The sequence below is a fragment of the Scyliorhinus torazame genome, chromosome 7, assembly GCF_047496885.1.
Source record: "Scyliorhinus torazame isolate Kashiwa2021f chromosome 7, sScyTor2.1, whole genome shotgun sequence".
Taxonomy (NCBI): domain Eukaryota; kingdom Metazoa; phylum Chordata; class Chondrichthyes; order Carcharhiniformes; family Scyliorhinidae; genus Scyliorhinus; species Scyliorhinus torazame.
Window position 1 is genome coordinate 272,544,763 of NC_092713.1, and position 23,699 is coordinate 272,568,461.

Genomic DNA, 23,699 nt, shown 5'->3' on the forward strand with positions numbered 1-23,699 from the left:
ACCCCAAAGAGATGTCATCCTGGCAACACAATTTGGTGCTTCTGGAATAAAAGGGAGGCAGATTATCAGACACAACTGTCCCTGGCCAACCTTGCAAAACAAATGTTTAACTTTTGACTGTACTAGCTCTCTGTCCATCACATTTTTGATCTGCCCAGTGCATGCAGGTGGTGAATCCACAAAACTTAGCAGTAACACTAATTCCTTGGAACGGGTCTGTTGGCAGGATTGCCCAGTATCCGAAGATGATTAAGTGTGTTTGCATTGTCACTGGCAAGCCAGGGCAGTACATGAATGTGTACTTATAAGCTGATAGCATCAGGGCCCAATGCTGGATTCTCGTTGAAGCTATAGGTAGAATAGCTTTGCCTTCGCTGAGCAAGCCTGTCAGCGGCTTATGGTCGGACACCATATATTGTCCGTGCAGGTATCGGTGAAATGTCTTGAAACCAAACGCAAGTGACAGCAATTCTTTGTCCAGTACACAACCACATTTGGAAGTCCTTGCATTAAAAACTCCATGGTTTGCTGAAAAAGGGCACATGCAGATGAAACTTCAAACCGGGTGTATTGTTCGAGGCTTCTGTGAGTATTGATTGTTATATATGCTCTTGAAATGCTGTCCACTTCCAACTGCTGATAGGCGTGACTCATTTCTAGCTTGGTGAATGACTTGCCTCCTGATAACTTGGCGTATAACTCATCGATTCCAGGAATGGAACTGGTCTAACTTTACTGCCGTGTTAACCATAGTCATCACATTGGCGTATGGTGTTGTTGTGCTGGAGAACTGGGCTGATGGTGTGGCCCACTCAGAAAACTGGACAGGCTGAATTATTCACCTGCACTGTTACTGCAGTGGGTGCAGATTTAGCAGCAGTTACCTGATACAGAGCGTAAGCAGTAGTAACATCCATTGTTTTTGTTGACTCAATAGATTCGCACTCCGCTCTGCTCTTGGTTGATTTTTTTGTTCTACATTGCCTGGCCAAATGTCCTGTCTTGTAGCCTCTCTAAATCTGCATGCATCTGCTCCATGATTCCCTCAACACCCATAGCAAATGTGTAGCTTGTCAGCTGACGCACTGTATGTAAGCTTCCTGACTTGTTGGTAGACAGGAAATTGTGCTGAAAATCTGCTGTGCCACCCTTTGCGCTAAGCTCAGCAGCAGGCGAATGACAATGTCATTGGCTTGCTGAAGAAGCTTCATTGCTTCATTGTTCACGCGCTGCAAATCCTGAGAATCTCTTGCAGCACTCTCCTTGGCGAGAAAAAGTTCCAGAGCGCATTTGAAATCAATATGTTCTTCAGCAAGCCAATGACATTGTCATTCGCCCTGCTTATCAGCCTGTCCCACAGCATGTCATTCAAGACATCCCCAAACTCACAATATTTGGCGAGCTGCTTCAGGTTCACCACAAAGGCAGCAAGAGATTCTTCTGGAGCATGAACTCTTGTGTTGAACTTGAAGTGCTGCATAATTACAGATGGTTTTGGGTGAAAATGAAACTTCACAAGCTCCACGAACAACTTAGAACTGGGTGCATCGGGACAATGAGGTTCCTGTTTTGCTTCCACACATGCTCAGCAGGATAGCTCTACTTTTACCTTCAACGGTAATTTCATTTGTCATGAAATAGAAATTGAGAATCTCAACATACTGACTCCAATCCTCAGAATCTGCATTGTACGGATTGACCCTCCCAAACAACGGCATGATCTGCAAGTCATTTTTTCTATTTGCTTCTGCAGGTGCTGACTGTATTCAGTTTTTTTGTGTTTGCCACTTTAAGAGCATTTCCCCTTGAAAGCTGTCCCTGCAGCTTGCTAGTTGTGTTTTTGCGCTTTACTCGTCTTTTTCGGAGTTAGGCAAGCAGTCTCCTGTGCTCATAGGCCTTCTTTGCCAAACGTTTAAGATAAGAACACTTTTACTTTGTAGGTCTGGTGTATGTTGAATTCGGTCACCTTTCCTGGATTTGAGCTTCCCATGCTTCTGGAGTCTCGGCAGGCACATTCTCTTTAAATAGTTGAGCTATCTGCTCTACAGAAATGCGTTTCTTTGTTTAACTTGCAAAACAGTGTGCTGACTTAAAACAAACACTGCAGTTGGATTTTAAGGCAATTCCTTGTTGTGTTTTTATAAAGCTGCAAGTGGAGATGGTTGACAGGGTGGCCCAAGACTGAGCTGTGTGCTGGTCACCGTGCACGCGTGGGGAGTGCGGACAGGGGCTGAAGAGCATCCACATGGGCGCACAATGCGAACAGTGAAGGCCCCAGCTTTGGCACCAGTGCTCTGCATGCTGCTCGGCTCGTCCTCCGCCACCGATCTGCAATATGCGACCGGTGGCTCCATGGTCAAGCTGTTCAACAGCCGGCACAATGTCCGGTTGCACGCCCACGACGTGAAGTACTGGTCGGGAAGTGGTCTGTGACTGGGGTGGGTGCAGCTACTGGACAGTGAGAGGGAAGCCAGACCAGGTTTGTCAGCGAGGAATACCGACCAGGTGAGGCTACATGTCAACACTGAAAGAAATTTATGGTCATCAATTTGTGTTGCCGCTCTTTGGAAACCAGAAGTAAGTGCTTTTGGTGAGAATGGAGAAGGAGATTACTTGGATGTTTGGAGAGTGCAATGCAGTGGAACCAGTAAGAAATATTGTGACATTGCATGTGGACAAAGAACAAAGAACAATACAGCACAGGAACAGGCCCTTCGGCCCTCCAAGCCTGCGCCGATCACGTGTCCTATCCAGACTAACTCGTATCCTTCTGTATCTTTCTATACCCAGTCTGTTCATGTGCCTATCCAGATAAGTCTTAAAGGTCGCAAACGTATCTACCTCAACCACCTCACTAGGCAGTGCATTCCAGGCCACCACCACCCTCGGTGTAAAAAGATTCCCCCACACATCTCCACTGTTCCTTTCTCCCCTCACCTTGAACTTGTGCCCCCTTGTAATTGTCATTTCCGCCCTGGGGAAAAGCCTCCAACTGTCCACCCTATCCATACCCCTAATAATTTTCTAAACTTTTATCAGGTCACCCCTCAGCCTCCATCTCTCTAGGGAGAACAATTCCAGTTTATTCAATCTCTCCTCATAGCTAATACCCTCCATACCAGGCAACATCCTGGTAAACCTTTTCTGTATTCGCTCCAAAGCCTCTATGTCCTTCTGGTAGTGCGGTGACCAGAATTGGACACAGTATTCCAAATGTGGCCTAACCAACATTCTATATAACTAACATTATTTTTGAGCTTTCATACTCGATACCCTATCCGATGAAGCCAAGCATGCCATATGCTTTCTTTACCACCATTTCCACTTTTAAGGATGTGGACCTGCACGCCCAGATCACTCTGTTTCTCTATGTTCCTGATGGTTCTGCCATTTATTTTATAGCTCCCACCTGAATTGGACCTACCAAAATGCATCACCTTGCATTTGTCCGGGTTAAATTCCTTCTGCCATTTCTCTATCCAATTTTGCAGCCTATCTATATCATGTTGTATTCTCTGACAATCTTTATCACTGTCCGTAACTCCTGCAATCTTAGTATCGTCCGCAAACTTGCTAATCATACCCGCTACGTTTTCTTCGTTCTTCCAAGTCATTTATATATATTACAAAGAGCAGAGGGTCCCAGTACTGAACCCTGTGGAACACGACTAGCTACAGATCTCCATTTGGAAAAATATCCTTCCACTGCTACCCTCTGTCTTCTATGGCCAAGCCAGTTCTGAATCCATCCAGCTAGTTCACCCCTGGCCCCATGTGATTTAATCTTTTGCACCAGCCTGCCATGAGGGACCTTATCAGATGCTTTACTAAAGTCCACGTAGACAACATCAACAGCCCTTCCCTCGTCAATCATTTTTGTCATCACCTCAAAAAATGGAATTAAGTTAGTGAGACATGACCTCCCTCGTACAAAACCATGCTGTCTGTCGCTAATAAGACCATTCACTTCCATATGTGCATAGATTTGTTTGACAAGTTACTTAAAAAAATTTTTTTTCGAGTATCCAATTATTTTTTTTCCAATTAAGAGGCAATTTAGCGTGGCCAATCCACCAACCCTGCACATCTTTGGGTTGTGGGGGTGAAACCCATGCAGACATGGGGAGAATTCAGGAAGCAAAGTACTGTACACACCCCTGTCAGCATCAACGGAGCCGAGGTGGAGATGGTTAGCAGATTCAAATTCCTAGGAGTACACATCTCCAAAAATCTGTCCTGGTCCACCCACGTCGACGCTACTACCAAGAAAGCACAACAGCACCTATACTTCCTCAGGAAACTAAGGAAATTCAGCATGTCCACATTAACCCTTACCAACTTTTACAGATGCACCATAGAAAGCATCTTATCTGGCTGCATCACAGCCTGGTATGGCAACTGCTCGGCTCAGGACCGCAAGAAACTTCAGAGAGTCGTGAACACAGACAAGTCCATCACACGAACCTGCCTCCCATCCATTGACTTCATCTACACCTCCCGCTGCCTGGGGCAAGCGGGCAGCGTAATCAAAGATCCCTCCCACCCGGCTTACTCACTCTTCCAACATCTTCCACCGGGCAGGAGATACAGAAGTCTGAGAACACGCACGAACAGACTCAAAAACAGCTTCTCCCTGCTTTTACCATACTCCTAAATGAGCCTCTTATGGACTGACCTCATTAACACTACACCCCTGTATGCTTCACCCGATGCCGGTGCTTATATAGTTACATTGTGTATCTTCTGTTGCCCTATTATGTATTTTCTTTTATTTCCTTTTCATTTCATGTACTTAATGATCTGTTGAGTTGCTCGCAGAAAAATACTTTTCACTGTACCTCGGTACATGTGACAATAAACAAATCCAATCCAATCCAATCTGCAAACTCCACACAGACAGTTATCTGGATCGACACCCGGTTCCTTGGCGCTGTGAGGCAACAGTGTTAAGCACTGCACCACCGTGCCACCCTGACAAGTTACTTCATCGCATCTAAAGTCATAGTGTGTAAAGTAAAATCAAGATTGTACTTTTTTCTATACTTATTTGAATTCAAAAAGAAATGGGAATATATTTAAAACAATGTGTGTGTGTAAATGTAAGGATGTTCACCTGAAATTGTTTTAATTTTTAGCAGCAAAAAGTCAGAAACTTGGAAAAATCAGGGGCGAAATTCTCCCCCAATGGCGCGATGTCCGCCGACTGGCGCCAAAAACGCCGGAGGGATTTCCGCCCTGCCAGTTGGCGGAAATGGCGTTTGTTGCCCCGCCAGTTGGCGGAAATGGCGTTTGGTGCCCCGCCAGCTGGCGGGAAATGCAGCACATGCGCGGGAGCGTCAGTGGCCGCCGACAGTTTCCCGCGCATGCGCAGTGGGGAGAGTCTCTTCCGCCTCCGCCATGGTGGCCTGGCCCGCGATCGGGGCCTACTGATCGGCGGGCGGGCTGGTTCCATGGGGGTCTATGTTCCTCCGCGCCGGGACCCTGTAGGGTTCCGGCATATTGCCTGGGGCCGGCGCAGACACGGGGACCCACGCGCATGCCCAGAATCACGCCGGCCGTGGCGCGCATGCGCAAAATTGTGTTGGCTGGAGCTGCGGGGACCACTCTAGTGACGACCTAGCCTCCTAGGACGGGGAGAATACCGGACAATTGAAGCCGAACTGGTTCATGCCGCTTTTCACACCGTGTCACAACTTGGCCGCAGGATTGGAGAATCCCGGCCCATGTGTGTCATATGTAGGGATGTACTGGTAAACTAAACCCCTCAAATCTTCAAAAGGTACTTGAAGACTAAGCATGGCAAGTTCGAGGACAAACCTCTTGATTTTTTTTAAGGATGCAGCGAGAACTTAAATCGTCAGCTGAAGTCCTCCACAGAAATGTAACATTGAAGGATGAAGCAAGTGACATCGCGAGGACCAGGCAGGCTCATCAGCCGCATTAAATGTAAGTAATAATGGTGTGTCACAAAGGTCGGCCGGCATGGGTCACGGAGGTTGGCCAGAATGGGTCGCGGAAGCTGGTTTGCGTGGGTCCTGAAGGACACCCTCTGGGGGCTGAACTGAAGGGTACCCAACGAGCGGTCCAGGCACTGGAAATGCATCTTGAGCAGTCCAGTCACCTGCTCCACCAGCGCTCATGTTGAAGCATGAGTCTCATTATAGCTACTCTCCGCAGGTGTTGGTGGCCTCTGCACTGGTGTCATCAGCCACCTCCTGAGTGCATACCCCATATCCCTGGGGAGAAATCCCTCCAGCCTCTGCTCTCCCGGGATCTGAAAACATCCCAATATGTAACTGTCATGGACGCTCCCCGGATTACGGATACATGCCTGCGTTATGCGCATTGTATGGTCTCAAACGAGTTGGACATTGAGAGAGTGCGGTTAATGAATGGCACCACATGACACCATGGAGACCGCAGAACCATGTGGGTCCAGTCTATCATCTCCTGCACCTGGGGAGTGCCTGCTAAGTGGATGAAGCCCAGAGCCCTGGCGTCCTTGCTCGCCTGGTCCTGGCCCACATTTATATACATGTGGGCCTTCACATAAAGGGTATCTGTAACCTCCCTTTCCATTTCTGAGTGGCTGACTCGGAAATGCCACACAGATTATTTGTGCTGCCCTGAAAGTAGCTACTTGTCTAGAGGTTCAAAGCAGTGGTAACTTTAAGGGCCATGGGTAATGGGTGTCCTCCTATTCCATGTAGTGACAACTCTTGCAGAATGTGACAAAGCCGGTCCACCAAACCCTGGGACAGACACAATCTTCTCCGGCACAAAAGCTCCAGAATCTGTAGGTGAGATGTTCGACTTCAGAAAACCCTTTGCGGTAGTGTCTCCTACGAGGCTCCAACATTTGTGGTGTTGCTCCCGGAATAGCTACAAGCCCAACCTCCCCCATCTCAGTAGGGTGTGCTGGTCCTGACCATACATGGTGGCAAATTAATGTCTCTGCTGCTGCTTGATCGCTATGAGTAGAATAGCCAACCCAACTGGCTTCATGATTCTCCAGAATCATATACTGAAAAGAGAAGAGAATACCAAAGTGAGTGCTGAGAATTCCTGACAGAGCCCTGACCCACAGCCCTCTTCGTCTCTGGGACATCTACCCATGCACTTCCCCCTTGGTGAGTGCCTCTCCACTAAGCTTCACACCCTCCTCTTCTGACACTATAGCTAGTTCCCCACAGTTGTCCCTCTTTACTCCACCTGGATGAGGTGCATGGATCCTTGAGAGTCTCAGTAGCATTGTAACATTCCTCCCCTCAATCCCCCCCCGGCGCCGCAAACTGCCATTAGGAGAAAGGGCACAGGGGGAGATGTTGGAGCATGTACGGGCTCAGCCCATGGCTCCGCCCCTTTGAAGGAGTACAAGAGTAGCTGGCCTGTGAGACTGTCTTCAGTATGTACCAGTCGCAGGCAGGCAAAGTTGATAGTTAATTAAAACCACTGTTTTATTCCAACACGAGTCCTTGAGTGAATTGATGGTCGCATCAAATCACAAAATGAAAAAGATGAAATGTGTAAGAATTTCATGGAAATAATGGAAAGTCACCTAACTGAATTAAAAATTAGATGAGGAATGGAGAGGTGATGATAAATGTAAAAGGCTATAAATAGGGGGAAAGTGTCAATTTGAGTTCTGGAGTTGTCTGTTGTGGATTTCTTACTGTTCATGCTATTTTCATAGACCACACCATCTCTTGTAATCTAAAATTTGGTAATAATATCACCATAATTTGGCATGTGATTTGGAGGGGACTTTGGCTTTTTATTCTTCCAAGCAATTTCACATTCCTGTGAATGTGACTATTAACATTTATTTTAACTGCACTAACGAGTATTAGTTAGGACTTAACGCTTTGGCAGAAATCAGCATGACGTCGGTGGGTTAGATAGTGGGACGAACCTTTCCATATTTTTTCAAAGTGTCAGAAGTGGACTGAAAACTGGCATGTAGCTCTCCAGTTACACAAGCCAGTTCTGGCATGTAGCTCTCCAGTTACACAGGCCTGTTCTGGCATGTAGCGCTCCAGTTACACAGGCCAGTTCTGGCATGTAGCGCTCCAGTTACACAGGCCTGTTCTGGCTTGTAGCTCTCCAGTTACACAGGCCAGTTCTGGCTTGTAGCGCTCCAGTTACACAGGCCAGTTCTGGCTTGTAGCTCTCCAGTTACACAGGCCAGTTCTGGCATTTAGCTCTCCAGTTACACAGGCCAGTTCTGGCATGTAGCTCTCCAGTTACACAGGCCAGTTCTGGCATGTAGCACTCCAGTTACACAGGCCAGTTCTGGCATGTAGCTCTCCAGTTACACAGGCCAGTTCTGGCATGTAGCTCTCCAGTTACACAGGCCAGTTCTGGCATGTAGCTCTCCAGTTACACAGGCCAGTTCTGGCATGTAGCTCTCCAGTTACACAGGCCAGTTCTGGCTTGTAGCTCTCCAGTTACACAGGCTTGTAGCTCTCCAGTTACACAGGCCAGTTCTGGCATGTAGCTCTCCAGTTACACAGGCCAGTTCTGGCATGTAGCTCTCCAGTTACAAAGGCCAGTTCTGGCTTGTAGCTCTCCAGTTACACAGGCCTGTTCTGGCATGTAGCTCTCCAGTTACACAAGCCAGTTTTCACTCCAGAACTTGAGCCTCTTGAAAGAAAAAAATAAGTGCTTTTGGTTTACACTGTCACTCTGGTGGGGCAGAGTCTGATAGAAGCAGCACCTGGGTCTACAGAGATCAGGGCACCATATTTAAAGGGCGCCCCAATCAAAATGGCAGTGTTAATCCTCCCCTCCACCACGGAGGCATCGAGAGCTCTAACCCTCCCCCCCCCGCCCCCCCCACCCCGTCAATCAGCGGGGTCTCCCCCATGACAACCATTGGGGGCTCACTCCTCCCTCCCCCCACACTACAGAAGCATCACCGGCATTCTCCCCTAAGTGTCGTTCTTCCCTGTGCCTGCAAGTTCCCCCTCACTGCCCCCTTTCCCACGCCCTCCCACCAGTGTAAATGGACCTCCCCTTCATTGGGACTCCCACAGGGGCTGGCCCTGGCACTGCCCCTGACACTGGTTGGCACCTCTAGGTTGCCATTGCTCGTGCCATCATAGCTCGGGGGCTATACTTACCTTTGCGCTCCCAGAGGGATCCCCACAGCTGTTTCTTTTTTTTTTAAAAAAGCTGTTATAAACCTCGCCAACGTAACGTCATGTCGGCAAGGAGTGAATATTCAGTGAGAGGGGTCATGTGGTTTAGGGGGGCTGTTAACAATATTGTAATTTATAATAATCTATTTAAATGAGACCCTCGCTCTTTGTGGGTGTGAACCTTGTGTTGTCGCCAGAGAGGGTTGGTGAAAAATCGGAAAACACAATTGTCTCCGGATTTTCCGCCCGCATTGCCGTCCCCTCTGATGGCAATAGTGGGCTGAAAATCAGCCCTTTGTGTCTGCTTATTTGTCCTACAGGTGACCCTCATGTACATTCTAAAGTCAGCATCACTTGAATAATTTTGCCTCAGGAGTCCATCTTCGAGAAAGAGGAAAATAGCTCTGGCAGGCCTTCTGTGCTTGTAGCACTGAAGCATGCCTAGCTATCTGCGGAACAAGTGAACGATGATTTTGTTTCTTTAATTTTTTTTCAGGCAGCATTAGTACAATCAATTATAGTCTCTTGAGAATGGCAATTGAAATCACTTCCTGCCTACGATAGCAATGCCGACTGTCAGAAATCATAGATCCAGCCCTACTATGACATTAATGATGGGAAATAAGTTGGATTACATTATCCTGTCATTACCTTGTCACTGGAAAATGTCCATTCTTGTCATGGCATTCAACATCACCTATCATCGCAGAAGATAATCCCAGAACAGGCAGTATTCTGTTGGGCATGGGGGATGGGGATTGGGGTCAGGGTGGTGGAAAGCAAAGCACGGTTGGTGGTGGAAAAAGTCCCTGCACAATTTTAAATTGGAGGTACCAGCGTAACACAAGGGAGGTCATCATAAAGTTCAAATGATGTTCAAAACATAAGAGATGCAGACAAGCAGGAGGGAAGAGGAAATTGCAACAACATCTGCAGTCTTGATATCAGAAAGCTCTTATCTGCTACTCATTTTAACATGCAGTGATGTGAAATAATGAAAGTGCTCCATGCAAGGATCTTGTGTTGCTGATTGGGATCTGTAGGTGGTCTTTCATAAGTATGAACAACACATGTGACAATTACCACAAATTGTTACTCGTAATCATCTTCCTGATGAGTGAGTGTATCTTTCTGATGCATTACTAATTATATGGTGGTCCATTTATCAAATAAGACTGTGATGTATACTGGATAACACTTCGCTTACTGTGACAATGACATTAGCAAAATTCTGTATATTTTAATATCACTGATCCCCATTTCCCCCCACCCATTTAATTGTGTTGTGGGTGTTGAGGAGGTTGGGGGGAGGGGGGGGGGGGTCGCGTCTTTCGATCAAATAGACAAGTTTCCCCCCTGCACCAAGCTTGGACATTCTGATGCAGACTCAATGGTTCAAATAGCTTCTTTCTGTGCCTCAATAACTCTACAATGACTTTATCTAAACGTTACTCAGTGCATCTTCAAAGAAGTGAGGGGAAACTGCCTCATTTACACTGGATACTCACATCGTTTCTGAATTAGACTTTCTTAAACTCATGCATGTATCTCTGCTCAATTGGTTTCCTCAGAGAAATTCCACTTTGATACCATTGGAATATTAAAGATATTTTAAAAACTCACCTCGGTATTCTTTCATCCCCCATCTTACAGACCTATTTAAAAATATCTTCTGTTTGAAAGACCATGGGCTGAATTCTCCGCCGGCGGGAGGCTCTGTTTTGCCGGCGTCCCGGGGGTTTCCCGACGGCGTGGGGCTGCCCCACAATGGGAAACCCCATTGACCGGCCGGGGTAAGGGAGCATCCCGCCGGCGGGATGAAATAGAAATGTGGCACGGCGGGGCGGAGAATCCAGCCCCTGAACTTTTTCCCTGGGGTGTGGTGTGAACCCTCTGGTATATTGCCCACAGGGCCTAATCAACCTCAATATGACACATGTGTATACACTTCCAGCAGAGGGTCACCGTTGAGTCATTAGAAGCAAGAACCTGGTTTGTTCTTTCACAGAATAAGGGGCTCAGAGGTTAATTTTAGAGGCTGATAACCTCCCTGCCTGAGATCAATGAACTCTGAAAAAAACAGGGATCAAACCTTAAAATACATGGGCGTCATTCTCCGACCCCCCGCCGGGTCCGAGAATGGCCGTTGGCCGCCGTGAATCCCGCCCCCGCCCCCGCCGAAGTCTCCGCTCCCGGAGATTGGGCGGGGGCGGGAATCCGGCCGCGCTGGTTGGCGGGACCCCCCGCTGGATTCTCCGGCCCGGATGGGCCGAAGTCCTGCCCAGGAATTGCCTGTCCCGCCGACGTAAATCAAACCTGGTATTTACCGGCGGGACCAGGCGGCGTGGGCGGGCTCCGGGGTCCTGGGGGGGGGGGGCGCGGGGCGATCTGACCCCGGGGGGTGGCCCCACGGTGGCCTGGCCCGCGATCGGGGCCCACCGATCCGCGGGCGGGCCTGTGCCGTGGGGGCACTCTTTCCCTTCCGCCTCCGCTACGGCCTCCACCATGGCAGAGGCGGAAGAGACTCTCCCCACTGCGCATGCGCGGGAAACTGACAGCGGCCGCTGACGCTCCCGCGCATGCGCTGGGAAACTGACAGCGGCCGCTGACGCTCCCGCGCATGCGCCGCATTTCCGCGCCAGCTGGCGGGGCAACAAACGCCATTTCCGCCAGCTGGCGGGGCGGAAATCCCTCCGGCGTCGGCCTAGCCCCTCAATGTTGGGGCTAGGCCACCAAAGATGCGGAGACTTCCGCACCTTTTTGCCGGCGCGATGCCTGTCTGATTGGCGCCGGCTTTGGCGCCAGTCGGCGGGCATCCTGCCGTTGGGGGAGAATTTTGCCCCATGTTCTGGTCAGTGTAACTTGATTAATCTTTTTTTTTTAACCAGATGAGTCAGTTAGAACCATTGAATCCGTACAGTGCAGAAGAGGTCATTCGGCCCATCGAGTCTGCACCAACCCTCTGAAAGGACCTAGGCCCACTCCGTAACCAACACATCCCTGAACACAAAGTTGCAATTTTATCATGGCCAATCTACCTAAGCTGTACACATTTGGACTGTGGGAGGAAACTGTAGCACCCAGAAGAAACCCACGCAGACACGGGGAGAACGTGCAAACTCCACACACACACAGTCACCCAAGCCAGGAATTGAACCTGGCCCCCGGCCCTTGAGGTAGCAGTGCTAACCACTGAGCCACCACGCCGGGAGATTGCGGCATTCTTTTTAAACTTTAAGATTTCTGTTTAAAAAGTCAGCTATGTCACTGCAACAGAGATGGTAGTGCAAGAACACTAAACCGCAGATTTTTGTGAAAATAGCCAGGTTAAACTGTACAATTAAGATTACAATATACCCGTACCAAATATGCAGTATTTAAGATAGCACCATTTCAATAACATTACAAACTGAAAAATTATTAACCTTCAGCTTGATACAACAACGCGCAGTTTTTTTTCAATTTAAAAGATTTCCCAAACATTTATACGACTGAAGGCAGGGCAGTATTAAGAATCATTGGATCATTCTCCCTGAGCATTTTAGGGATGTATAGAAAAAAATCATGAGCAAGTAAAGTAAAAAGAAACATAATATAGTATTGATCAGTTATATCCAACTAATTAATCTTTTACAGACATACAACAAATCAGAAATAACTTCAGTGTTTTAAATTTTACATCCATTGCAGTTTCAAGCCAGAAAAAGGTCTTAATACCTCGTGCACAATGATTGTGCTGCTTTAAGGAGAATCAGAACTAGAGTTGTAACTGCTGCTTAATTACAAACACTAAATAGGTATAAAATAGTTGAACTGTATGTGATTTCACTTATTCAAATGCCTACCTAGTACATCACAATACTTGAACCTCATTTAATAAAATGTGCTCAATGTGAGCATGATGCCCACACACAAAATGTACCAGCGGTCTCCAGCTCACCACAATCACAGTGGCATTTGCCTAGGATGATTAATAAGCCTAATTCATAAATGAACATTAGGGGCATAAAATGAGGGAACCATACTCACTGAGCAGCAGCCAGATACAACCACAGACAAAGAGAACGGTATCCATCTTTCAGAGAGTTGTGTGCTGCATGCAATCTAATGCACAGTACTGCAGCAAACACTGCAGCATGCTGCTGGATTTATGGGAATGAGTCATCGTCATCATCCCATTGAGTTAATGAACTCCCCATGGTTAAAGCAGGCACGTCTCATGATCAAAATTATGGGGAAAAGGTATTTTCTTGCCATAGTCAAACAACAATTTATCCTCGTACCAAAGCATACTATTTTAAAATAAAATGAAAAGCTTTGGTATACCTGCCATGAAAGTCTTGAGTTTAACTCTCACTGCTTGGCAGAAACCAGGCAGGTGAGTGGCGGTGTACTTAAAATGCAGTGGGACTGGGAGACTTAGCCGATTGTTTTCTACTCTGGTCTAGTTGGCTGTAATTTAAAATTGCAGACAGCTGTGGTGATATGTCTATAGGCAGCACGGTAGCACAGTGGTTAGCACTGTGGCTTCACAGCACCAGGGTCCCAGGTTTGATTCCCGGCTTGGGTCACTGTGCGGAGTCTGCACGTTCTCCCTGTGTCTGCGTGGGTTTCCTCCGGGTGCTCCAGTTTCCCCCCACAAGTCCCGAAAGACGTGCAGTTAGGTAATTTGGACATTCTGAATTCTCCCTCAGTGTACCAGAACAGGTGTCGGAATGTGGCGACTAGAGGCTTTTCACAGTAACTTCATTGCAGTGTTAATGTAAGCCTACTCGTGACAATAAGGATTATTATTATTATTAGATGTATTACATATAATTCAGCAGTGTGACCTCCCACCAGCAAGTGGCCATGTATTTAGCAGTGTGACCTTCCACCAGCTGGTGGCTTCAGATATAGGTCAGGCCACATCTGGCTATCGGCAGAAGGTTGTAAGGCGTACATGACGACAGTTGTGCATCGGGGTAGTTCCAGGGAGTCTAATTAACTCTATGATAACTTGCTCTGTATCTGATCGTTACTTTACCACATGTACATTAATAAATCCTAGTTCTGGCTAAGTCATCAGCAGGTCTGTAGATTCACTGCTAGATAAAGAATACGGAACACAACAGCAGCAAGGACAAGCACACTGAACCAAGCCAGTGGGATTATCTTTAAATAGGCAGATTGGGCTGGGGTTGCCAACTCTCGCTGGACAAATTCCGAGAGATGTGGTGGAAGTGACATCACGGAAAGCTGGCACAAGCTGGTTCGAAGAAAGCGTGAGAGTGTGCACATTCTGAGGCTTCTATAGAACCCAATGCAAAAGCCCATCTCATACCAGCTAAAACATCCTGTAGAAATATGCACCAAGTCGCACAATTATTTCATTTTTTAAAAAGCCAGCTAGGACTAAATTCACTTCTATAACATTTAACCTATCTCTAAGTGCACCATGTAGATTTGAAAAAGCAGCCCTTACAAACCTTTGCAGTCTCTTGTATTACAAGACAGTTTCCGATTGTGAATGCCCTTGCCTGTACAGACTGGGATATATATTTTAGATAGAGCAACATCATAAAGCAGCTTTGACAAAGAATCATCCAGACTTGAAATGTCAGCTCCCTTCTCTCTCCACAGATGCTGCCAGACCTGCAAAGATTGTCCAGTATTTTCTGTTTTTGTATCATAGAGCAAAGCCTCACATGGAGCAATGCCTCCTCTTGTAGGATTGGAATCTCCCCAACTGGACTTTTATGAAATATAAAACCCAGAAGCTTCATGTCGATACCACTCCTAAGACTGGGACATTACCATCTCAACGACAAAACAGTGGCCATCAGACAATCCAATGAAAGATTGGGAGACCATCAGAGCTAATGGCCCCAAACAACAGCCATTATACAACCAAGCATCAACAACAGTTAAAGAGAAATGGACTTCATCATATACATATCAACTTGGGAGCCAGAGAATGGGGTCCACTGTTTTGGTCATGCAAACACCATCACAATGAATGTTTTGTCTGGACTAAGGCAAGAGCCTGGCTAAAAGAGATTACATTTGCTAAACACTAACCATCCAAACAGGGTGTCTTCAGAATATGCTTTGATACAGGGTAAGACAGTTGAGTCTTGGACTGCAGCCACGAAGGAGAGTGAAGGGCGGTCACATTGATTCACAGCCTACAGCTCCTACCAGAAGGGCCTATTTAAGATAGAAATGAGGAACAATTTTCTTCTCTCCGAGGGCAGTGAATCTGTGGACTCCTATACCACAGTGGACTGTAGAGGTGGGGTCATTATGTACGTTCAAGGATGAGATCAACAGATTTTGAATAATGATGTGGAGATGCCGGCATTGGACTGGGGTGAGCACAGTAAGAAGTCTTACAACACCAGGTTAAGGCCAACGGGTTTGTTTCGAATCACTAGCTTTCAGAGCACTGCTCCTTCCTCACGTGAATGAAGAGGTAGTTTCCAGAAACATATATATAGTCAAAGTCAAAGATGCAAGATGACACTTTGAATGCAGTCTTTGCAGATAATTGAAGTCTTTACAGGTCCAAATGGAGGTAGGGATAATCACAGGTTAAAGAGGTGTGAATTGTCTCAAGCCAGGACAGTTGGTAGGATTTTGCAAGCCCAGGCCAGATGGTGGGGGGTGAATGTAATGCGACATGAATACAAGGTCCCGGTTGAGACCGTACTCATGTGTGCAGAACTTGGCTATAAGTTTCTGCTCAGCGATTCTGTTTTGTCGTGCGTCCTGAAGGCTGCCTTGGAGAATGCTTACCCGGAGATCAGAGGCTGAATGTCCTTGACGGCTAAAGTGTTCCCCGACTAGAAGGGATCTTCCCTGCCTGGTGATTGTCGTGCGATGTCTGTTCATTCGTTGACGCAGCGTCTGCATGGTCTCGCCAATGTACCACGCTTCAGGACATCCTTTCCTGCAGCGTATGAGGTAGACAACATTGGCCGAGATGCATGAGTATGTACCACGTACCTGGTGGGTGGTGTTCTCATGTGTAATGGTGGTACCCATGTCGATGATCTGGCACGTCTTGCAGAGATTGCCATGGCAGGGTTGTGTGGTATCGTGGTCGCTGTTCTGAAGGCTGGGTAGTTTGCTGCAAACAATGGTTTGTTTGAGGTTGCGCGGTTGTTTGAAGGCAAGTAGTGGGGGTGTGGGGATGACCTTGGCAAGATGTTTGTCTTCATCGATGACGTGTTGAAGGCTGCAAAGAAGATGTCGTAGTTTCTCTGCTCCGGGTAAGTACTGGACGACAAAGGGTACTCTGTTGGTTGTGTCACGTCTTTGTCTTCTGAGGAGGTCGGTGCGGTTTTTTGCTGTGGCGCGTTGGAACTGTCGATCGATGAGTAGAGCGCCATATCCCGTTCATAAGAGGGCATCTTTCAGTGTCTGTTGATGTCTGTTACACTCCTCCTCGTCTGAGCAGCTCCTGTGTATAAGGAGGGCTTGTCCGAACGGGATGGTTTCTTTAATGTGTTTAGGGTGGAAGCTGGAGAAGTGAAGAATCGTGAGGTTATCCGCGGGCTTGCGGTAAAGCAAAGTTCTGAGGTGACCGTCCTTGATGGAGATGAATTTGTCCAAGAATGCAACTGATTCTGGAGAGAAGTCCATGGTGAGTCTGATGGTGGGATGGAACTTATTGATGTCATCGTGTAGTCGTTTAGTGATTCTTCGCCGTGGGTCCAAAGAAAAAAAAAATGTCATTGATGTATCTGGTGTATAACATCGGTTGAAGGTCCTGTGCGGTGAGGAGGTCTTGTTCAAACTTGTGCATGAAGATGTTGGCATATTGAGGTGCGGGTTTGGTCCCCATGGCTGTTCCGTGTGTCTGGATGAAGAACTTGGTGTCGAAGGTGAAAACGTTGTGATCCAGAATGAAGAGGATGAGTTGCAGAATTGCGTCTGGAGATTGGCAGTTGTCGGTGTTGAGTACTGAGGCTGTTGCAGCAATGCCGTCGTCATGGAGGATGCTGGTGTAGAATGCTGAGACATCCATTGTGACGAGGAATGTTCCTGGTTCAACTGGTCCATGGGTGCTGAGTTTCTGTAAGAAGTCCGTCGTATCGTGACAGAAGCTGGCCGTTCCTTGTACGATGGGTTTCAAGATGCCCTCGATGTAGCCAGAGAGGTTCTCGCACAGGGTCCCATTTCCTGATATGATAGGATGGCCTGGTGTGTTGGCCGTGTGTATTTTCAGGAGGCAGTAAGATCTCCAATGTGGGGAGTACGAGGGATGAGAGGCTGTAGGGTGCTCTGAAGGTCTGGATCCAAGGTCTTGTTCAGTCTGTTGAGTTGGCGGGTGTGTTCCTTGGTCGGATCTGCAGGTAACTGTTTGTAGTGTTCCTGGTTGTTGAGTTGTCAGTACATTTCTTTGCAGTAGACCTTTCTGCTCAGTATGACGGTGGCTCCTCCTTTGTCTGCTGGTTTGATGACGATGCTGCAGTTGGTCTTGAGAGCACGGATGGCTTGGGTGACGTTCGGGGCTGTCTTGTGAATGTGACTGATGAATCTGACATTGACGCGACTCCTGATGGCTTGAGCATACATGTCGAGTCTAGGGCAGCAGTCTTCCGGAGGAGTCCAATTCGACTCTTTACTCTTCGGTTGCCGCACCGCAGATCTCTCGGTCTGCTGTTCTGGTTCATTGGTTGTCTCATTGGGTTCGCTGTAGGCCTCTTGGGGTCTGTGGAAAAACACCCGGAACCTCATTCGCTTGATGAATTCCTCCGTGTTTGCCGCAAGACTGATGGGGTCCATTTGGTGGTGGTCCTTTTTGGTGGTGGTGCAGAAATTGAGCCCTCTGCTGAGGACTTCGATTTCATTTGGTTGAAGGGTGCAGTCCGACAAGTTTAAAAAAAAAAAAAATTTTTTTTTAAAAATTCTCCTTTTTCACATTTTCTCCCACATTTACATCCATCAACAATAAACAATAATCAGCAAGATATGTCAATCCCCATAATAACAACGATCCCATCTACCCACCAACCCCCAAACCTCAACCCGCATGTTTACATAAACAAATGACAAAAAGGAATCAGGGATCACCCGTAGTCACCCTTAATCTTACACAGCTCCCACCCCCCCACCCCCCACCCCAGGTCTCCAGCTCCTCCCGTCCACTGCCTCTTGTAAAACTCCTCCTCCCAACCTCGGTTCCTTCCCCCCAACTTTCCACCCCGGCTAGACCACTCGGACCTTGTTCTGCCAGGCTCCGATGGCCGCAGCCCCTCCCCCCACCTCACTCCTGTTCACTGGCTGGCTTAAACCGGCCAGCGTGGAGGCCCCCGCCCGGATGCAGTCCGACAAGTTGACAATAGATTTCCCAGTATTGTTTTTTACTGTGGTACCGGGGAGGCTTGGTTGCTGCTGGTGGTGATGCCTAATTTCTCAAGTTTCTCTGATTTTGAATCAGTAATGGAACCAATGGGGATAAGACAGGAAAGTGGAGTTAAGGATTATCACATCAGATCAGTCATGATTTCAATGAATGGCAGAGCAGATTCGATGGGCCAAATGGCCTACTTCTGTTCCTACGTCAACTTTTCAACTGCGTGGGAGTTGTAATAATAATAATTATGCTCAAGATTGTCAATCTCATTGGGAAGTTCTATGAGCGCTTCGAATGCAGTATCATTCTTGGCAATACTTGTGACAAACAACATCAGACCGTCCCAGGGGAATTCAGTGGACCCTTTTTTCACACTTGAAGGACCTTGACTTTGCAGATAATCTTGCTGCCATCTCTTCAATATAGACCCACCTCCAGGAGACGTCTGACACACTCAGCATGAATGCAAGACAGACCGATCTGCATAGTAACAGGCAGAGCATCAACATGCCAGCAGCACCATTGATGGAGTAGCGCAAGAGTATGTCGAGGATTTCACTTACCTTGGGAGCCTTATCAGCAATGACAACAGTGCTAAGAATGACATCAAGGCCTGTCTGAATGATGCTGGAGGTGTATTTAGCACATTTTGAACTACCTGGAAGTTCAAATAAGAGTCTTAAGACCAAAATCAGACACTATAACAGTAATGTAAAGTCAGTGCTGCTGTATGGATATGAATGCTGGAGGGAAGTGAAGACACATATGGGCAAGATTAACTCCTTTCATAATAGTTGCATATGTCAGATCTGCAATAACTACTGGCCAAATAAAATTTCCAATGAGCATCCATACAAAAAACTAGCATTGTCCTCGAGATCAAGAAGCGCCAGATAAGATGACTTGGACACGTGCTAAAGATGTCCTAAGAGCGAACACTAAAGGTTGCTTTAAGATGGACACCAACTGGGAAACGAAACAGACAAGCCAAAAACATCATGACGTCGATCTGTGGTGACTGAACTGGAAGAGATGGGGCTTACATGGGCTGAGGCACAAGACACAGCACAAGGCAGGGCCCGATGGAGGAACGTTGTTGCAGTCTTACGTCCCACCCGGGACAAGGAGGATAACTAACTATACAGAGCAGACTTGAGAATTCAACACTGTCCAATCATTACAGCTGTGTAAAAATGCAGAATTAAAATTTCCTAAAGTGGAAAAACAAGTAAATATTTTCAATTTCTGCCTGGATTAAATTCCCACAAAAATTGATATATTTAATCCCCAAAATAAAATCCCATTAAGATCAGCTTCTATCCAAAAGATAAAGAGGGAGAAACGCGATCAATCAGCACTGCAGATTTACAGCCATTCTCCAGGGGCAGGCATTCGCAGGAATCATTGACATTGCCCCACAATGCTGTTTGTCCCCTGGGAATCAGTGTAAATCTGCAGCACTCGTAGAACAGGTTTGTTTGTGTATCCAGTTGAACATTTTGGGTATTTTCTCACATCATTAAAACCAGGACACCTAATAGAGAAATCAATCAGACAGTTACCACTACTTTTGGCTATAGTGTAAACAGCAGTACCCCTTTTACTAGATTACCTTGGCTCGAAAAACGCTTTCAAAGTTTCTAGGTTTTTAGGGCTTCAATGTAATTTCTCGAACCCAGCAGCTGGCAGCAGCACCTCCTTACCTTAAGGCTCAGGATTCTAAGCATGTACAACAATTTCTAGACTGGCTTAGTTGGTGTGTTATGAATTTGAAAGTCCAGTTGCCTTTGCAGCAGTACCTGCTCCTGTGATCTTCGTGAGCACAGAACGCATGTGTTGGTTTACATTTTATGTCAGCACACTGCTTACACAATCGGTGAAGGATTGCAGCTATAAATTCGAAGTTATAAGAGAATCCAACTATAAATATGGAGATATAAGATTAAAGTAGTGATTCTCCAATGAAGTAGGGATTAAACGTTAAAAGCAGAGTTCAAATTAAAGCAAAGTTCATTGTTACATTCTGGTGCTTGGCCAGTTGGAATAAATGTATCGAAGAACGTCTAGTTCTTAGCCTAGTTAAAGTTTTATTGTTGAACAATTGCGTGGGTAAGATAACTACAAGAATATTATCAAAAACTACTAACTATAATGAATTAATTACGAGCTACTACAAATTATGACTATCCACTACGAAAACCCTCTATCAACTCCCTGAGGTAACAGTGGCATGTGGTTGTTCTCTACTGCCACTTGCTGGTTGGTAGTAGAGAACAACCTCTTGTATATCACTATGTACATGACTGTTTATGCATATCATCACATTCATCTGCTGGACAAAGGTTCAAAAGGTTTGTAAACATGACTGGGTATAACTGTGCATCAATATCCTGTGGCACATCCTCTAAATCAAGGCAATTCTGAAGTAAACCAAGAACTGGCCTTTACATCACTTCAACAAGGCAACGATAAATTGTAAGGTTCTGCAGTCTAACAATGGATACCTTTAAGGATGACTCGAATTAACTTGTTTACGGAATCCTGGAAACTGGTGTTAAAAGGCACTGACTACTGTCTGCACCTCTTGATATCCTGTTTGATTGAAAGAAGTTGACTAAAAATGAAAGGAAAAATAAAGTATGTTGTCAAACATGAGTGCTTAACATACTTACTGTTTGTTTCGTTCTTTTAGGGTACGGAACTTCCGGTGGCGGCCATGGTGTGAGTGGATGCACATAGGGCAGCTCTTACTTGAAGGTGTAGAAAAGAGCTCTTTTTACCCGACATTGGGTGCAACTTCGACGGAAAAGTGTAACTGAAGGTCGCAGAAGAAGTTCCCTCGGGAGTGCTATACTGCTGGCTACCAAACCCGGCAGAAGAAGGTGAAAGATCTGGCCAAGGAGTTGGAAGAGACCTGTGGTGCAGCAGCCAGTGGAAGAATGGCAGAGAGGGAAGGGCTAGTGCAAGTTGGGAAGCCCCAGATGGAACAGCTGATGGCCTTCATCAAGGAAGAGTTCCGCCAGCAGAGGAAGGAGATGCAGGAGGATTGCTCGAAGGCCATCGAAGGGGCTGTGGCACCCCTGAAGGGCTCGATGGGGAGGGTGGAGAAATGCTTGGAGGCACAGTGGTTGCAGATCTGAGAGAATGAGAGAGTGATGAGGGACCACAACGATTGGGTGGTGGCATTGGAGGCGGAGGTGGGGCTCTCAGGAGACCTTTGCAAGACATTGAGAGCAAAGGTGGATGAGCAGGAAAATAGATCGAGAAGGCAGAATCTGAGATAGTGGGCCTGCCTGAAGGAATGGAAGGTGCGAGTGTCAGGAGGTACATTTCGAGGATGCTGGCGGGGCTGCTGGTGGAGGGAGTGTTGGATAAGTTCCCTGAAGTGGATAGAGCACACAGGTCTCTGAGGCAGAAGCCTAGAGCGGGGGAGCTGCCGCGGGCGGTGATCGTGAGGCTTCAACAAGTTTGTGGAGAAAGAGAAGATTCTGCAGTGGGCAGGGAGAAGCACAACTGTGAATGTGAGGGGAGCAAGGTCCGAATATACCAGGACATCTGAGCTGAGCTGGAAAAACGGCGTGCAGGGTTCAACAAGGCCAAGGTGATGCTATGTCTACGGCAGATAAGGTTTGGGTTGCTCTACCCGGCTAAGCTTTGGGTTACGTGTGAAGGCTGGGAATACTATTTTGAGACCCCAGAAGCAGCCAATGACTTTATCAAGGAGCATGAGCTGGGGAGAACTGAACTGAACAATTCTGTGAGACTGGGGTGCTAGCACTTTGAAATATTTGGGAATGCGGGTACAGTGGACGTTGGAGGGAGTGGGGGGGTTTACTTTTCCTCAGATGTGGAGGTTTCTTGTCCTCTTTTTACTGTTGGATTGAAAAAGGGGAGCAGGGTGAAAAGTGTGTAAGGGGATGGCTGTCCCCACCCCACCCCTCCTGCTGTCGGGGCTGTGTTTTTTTCTTTTTGTTTGTTCTTGAGGAAGGTGACCTGTGGTTACCTGTGGTAAAATTAATTTATGGGATGTAGGTGATGTGTTAAGTAAATTGGTTCAATGTTGACTGCAACTGGACGCAGTGAAACTAGAAACAGGCTTCTGACCCAGGAGATGGTCCAACACTGTTTTATTGAACTTCCTGATTGCTGTACATAGTCTGCTGTGAGTTGACACTCTATCAATCTAACTGATAACCTCCTACTGGCTTGACCAGACTAACTCTCTACCTCATGGTGATAGTGCTCACTGGCTTGTGCACTCTGACTATCTCAGTAGCTGTGTCCTGTAGAGAGAGGGAGAGTCATAATGCCCTGTGTGCTTTATAGTGGTGGTGACCTGTCTGGTGATTGGTTGTTATGTATTGTGTGTGTTCATTGGTTATCCTGTGTGTCAATCACTGTCTGTCTGCATCTCATATATACATGAGTGGATATTATGACAATCACTTTGTTGACCCATTTAAAAACGGACCGCGGAATAAAGATGGTGAGACACTGAAACACAAACAGGAATCTCGGGAGGACCGTCATCTTCACCGTCTGTACCCTCCCAGCTAATGACAACGGGAGCGCGTCCCACCTCCGAACATCGTCCTTCATTTGGTCTACTAGTCGGGCCAGATTTAGTTTGTGCAGCCATTTCCATTCCCGTGCCACTTGGATGCCTAGATACCGAAAGTTTCCCCCTATCACTCTAAACGACAGTTCCCCCAGACGCCTCTCTTGTCCCCTCGCCTGAGCCGCAAATGTCTCACTTTTCCCCATATTTAGTTTATACCCTGAAAACCGGCCAAATTCCCCCAGAATCCTCATGATTTCTTCCATCCCCTCTGCTGGATTCGATACATACAGGAGCAGGTCATCTGCGTAAAGCGTGACACTGTGACCCCCCCCCCCCCCCCCCACTCACCCCCCGGACCAGCCCCCTCCAGCCCCTTGAGGCTCTCAGTGCAATTGTGGGGAGAGGGGGCATCCCTGTCTCGTCCCCCGATGCAGCCTAAAATAGTCCGATGTCGTCCTATTCGTCCGTGCACTCACCACAGGAGCCTGATACAGGCATAATGCCCCAGGCCTTGGACATGCTGATCCAAAGCCAAAACCGTGGCCCCCAAGGCCTCCACTGCGGATGCCGCCTGGAGGTGTTGGCCAGGATGGCATGCATGGTCGACACCACCTCCTGAGGCATATGGTTGGACTCTTGCAACTGCAGGTCCTGG

The 23,699-nt window shown here is 47.3% G+C and overlaps 1 protein-coding gene across 1 annotated transcript in view; it reads right to left on the reverse strand.

Moving 5' to 3' along the window:
* Positions 1–13,275, reverse strand: part of LOC140427037 (long-chain-fatty-acid--CoA ligase 6-like) — a 299,763-nt gene extending 286,488 nt beyond the window's left edge. Inside the window, exon 1 of the mRNA XM_072512470.1 lies at positions 13,170–13,275. Within this exon, the coding sequence (XP_072368571.1) occupies positions 13,170–13,215 (46 nt within the window). The 5' untranslated portion in view covers positions 13,216–13,275. The remainder of the gene's footprint in view (positions 1–13,169) is intronic.
* Between the last annotated feature and the right edge of the window lie 10,424 nt (positions 13,276–23,699).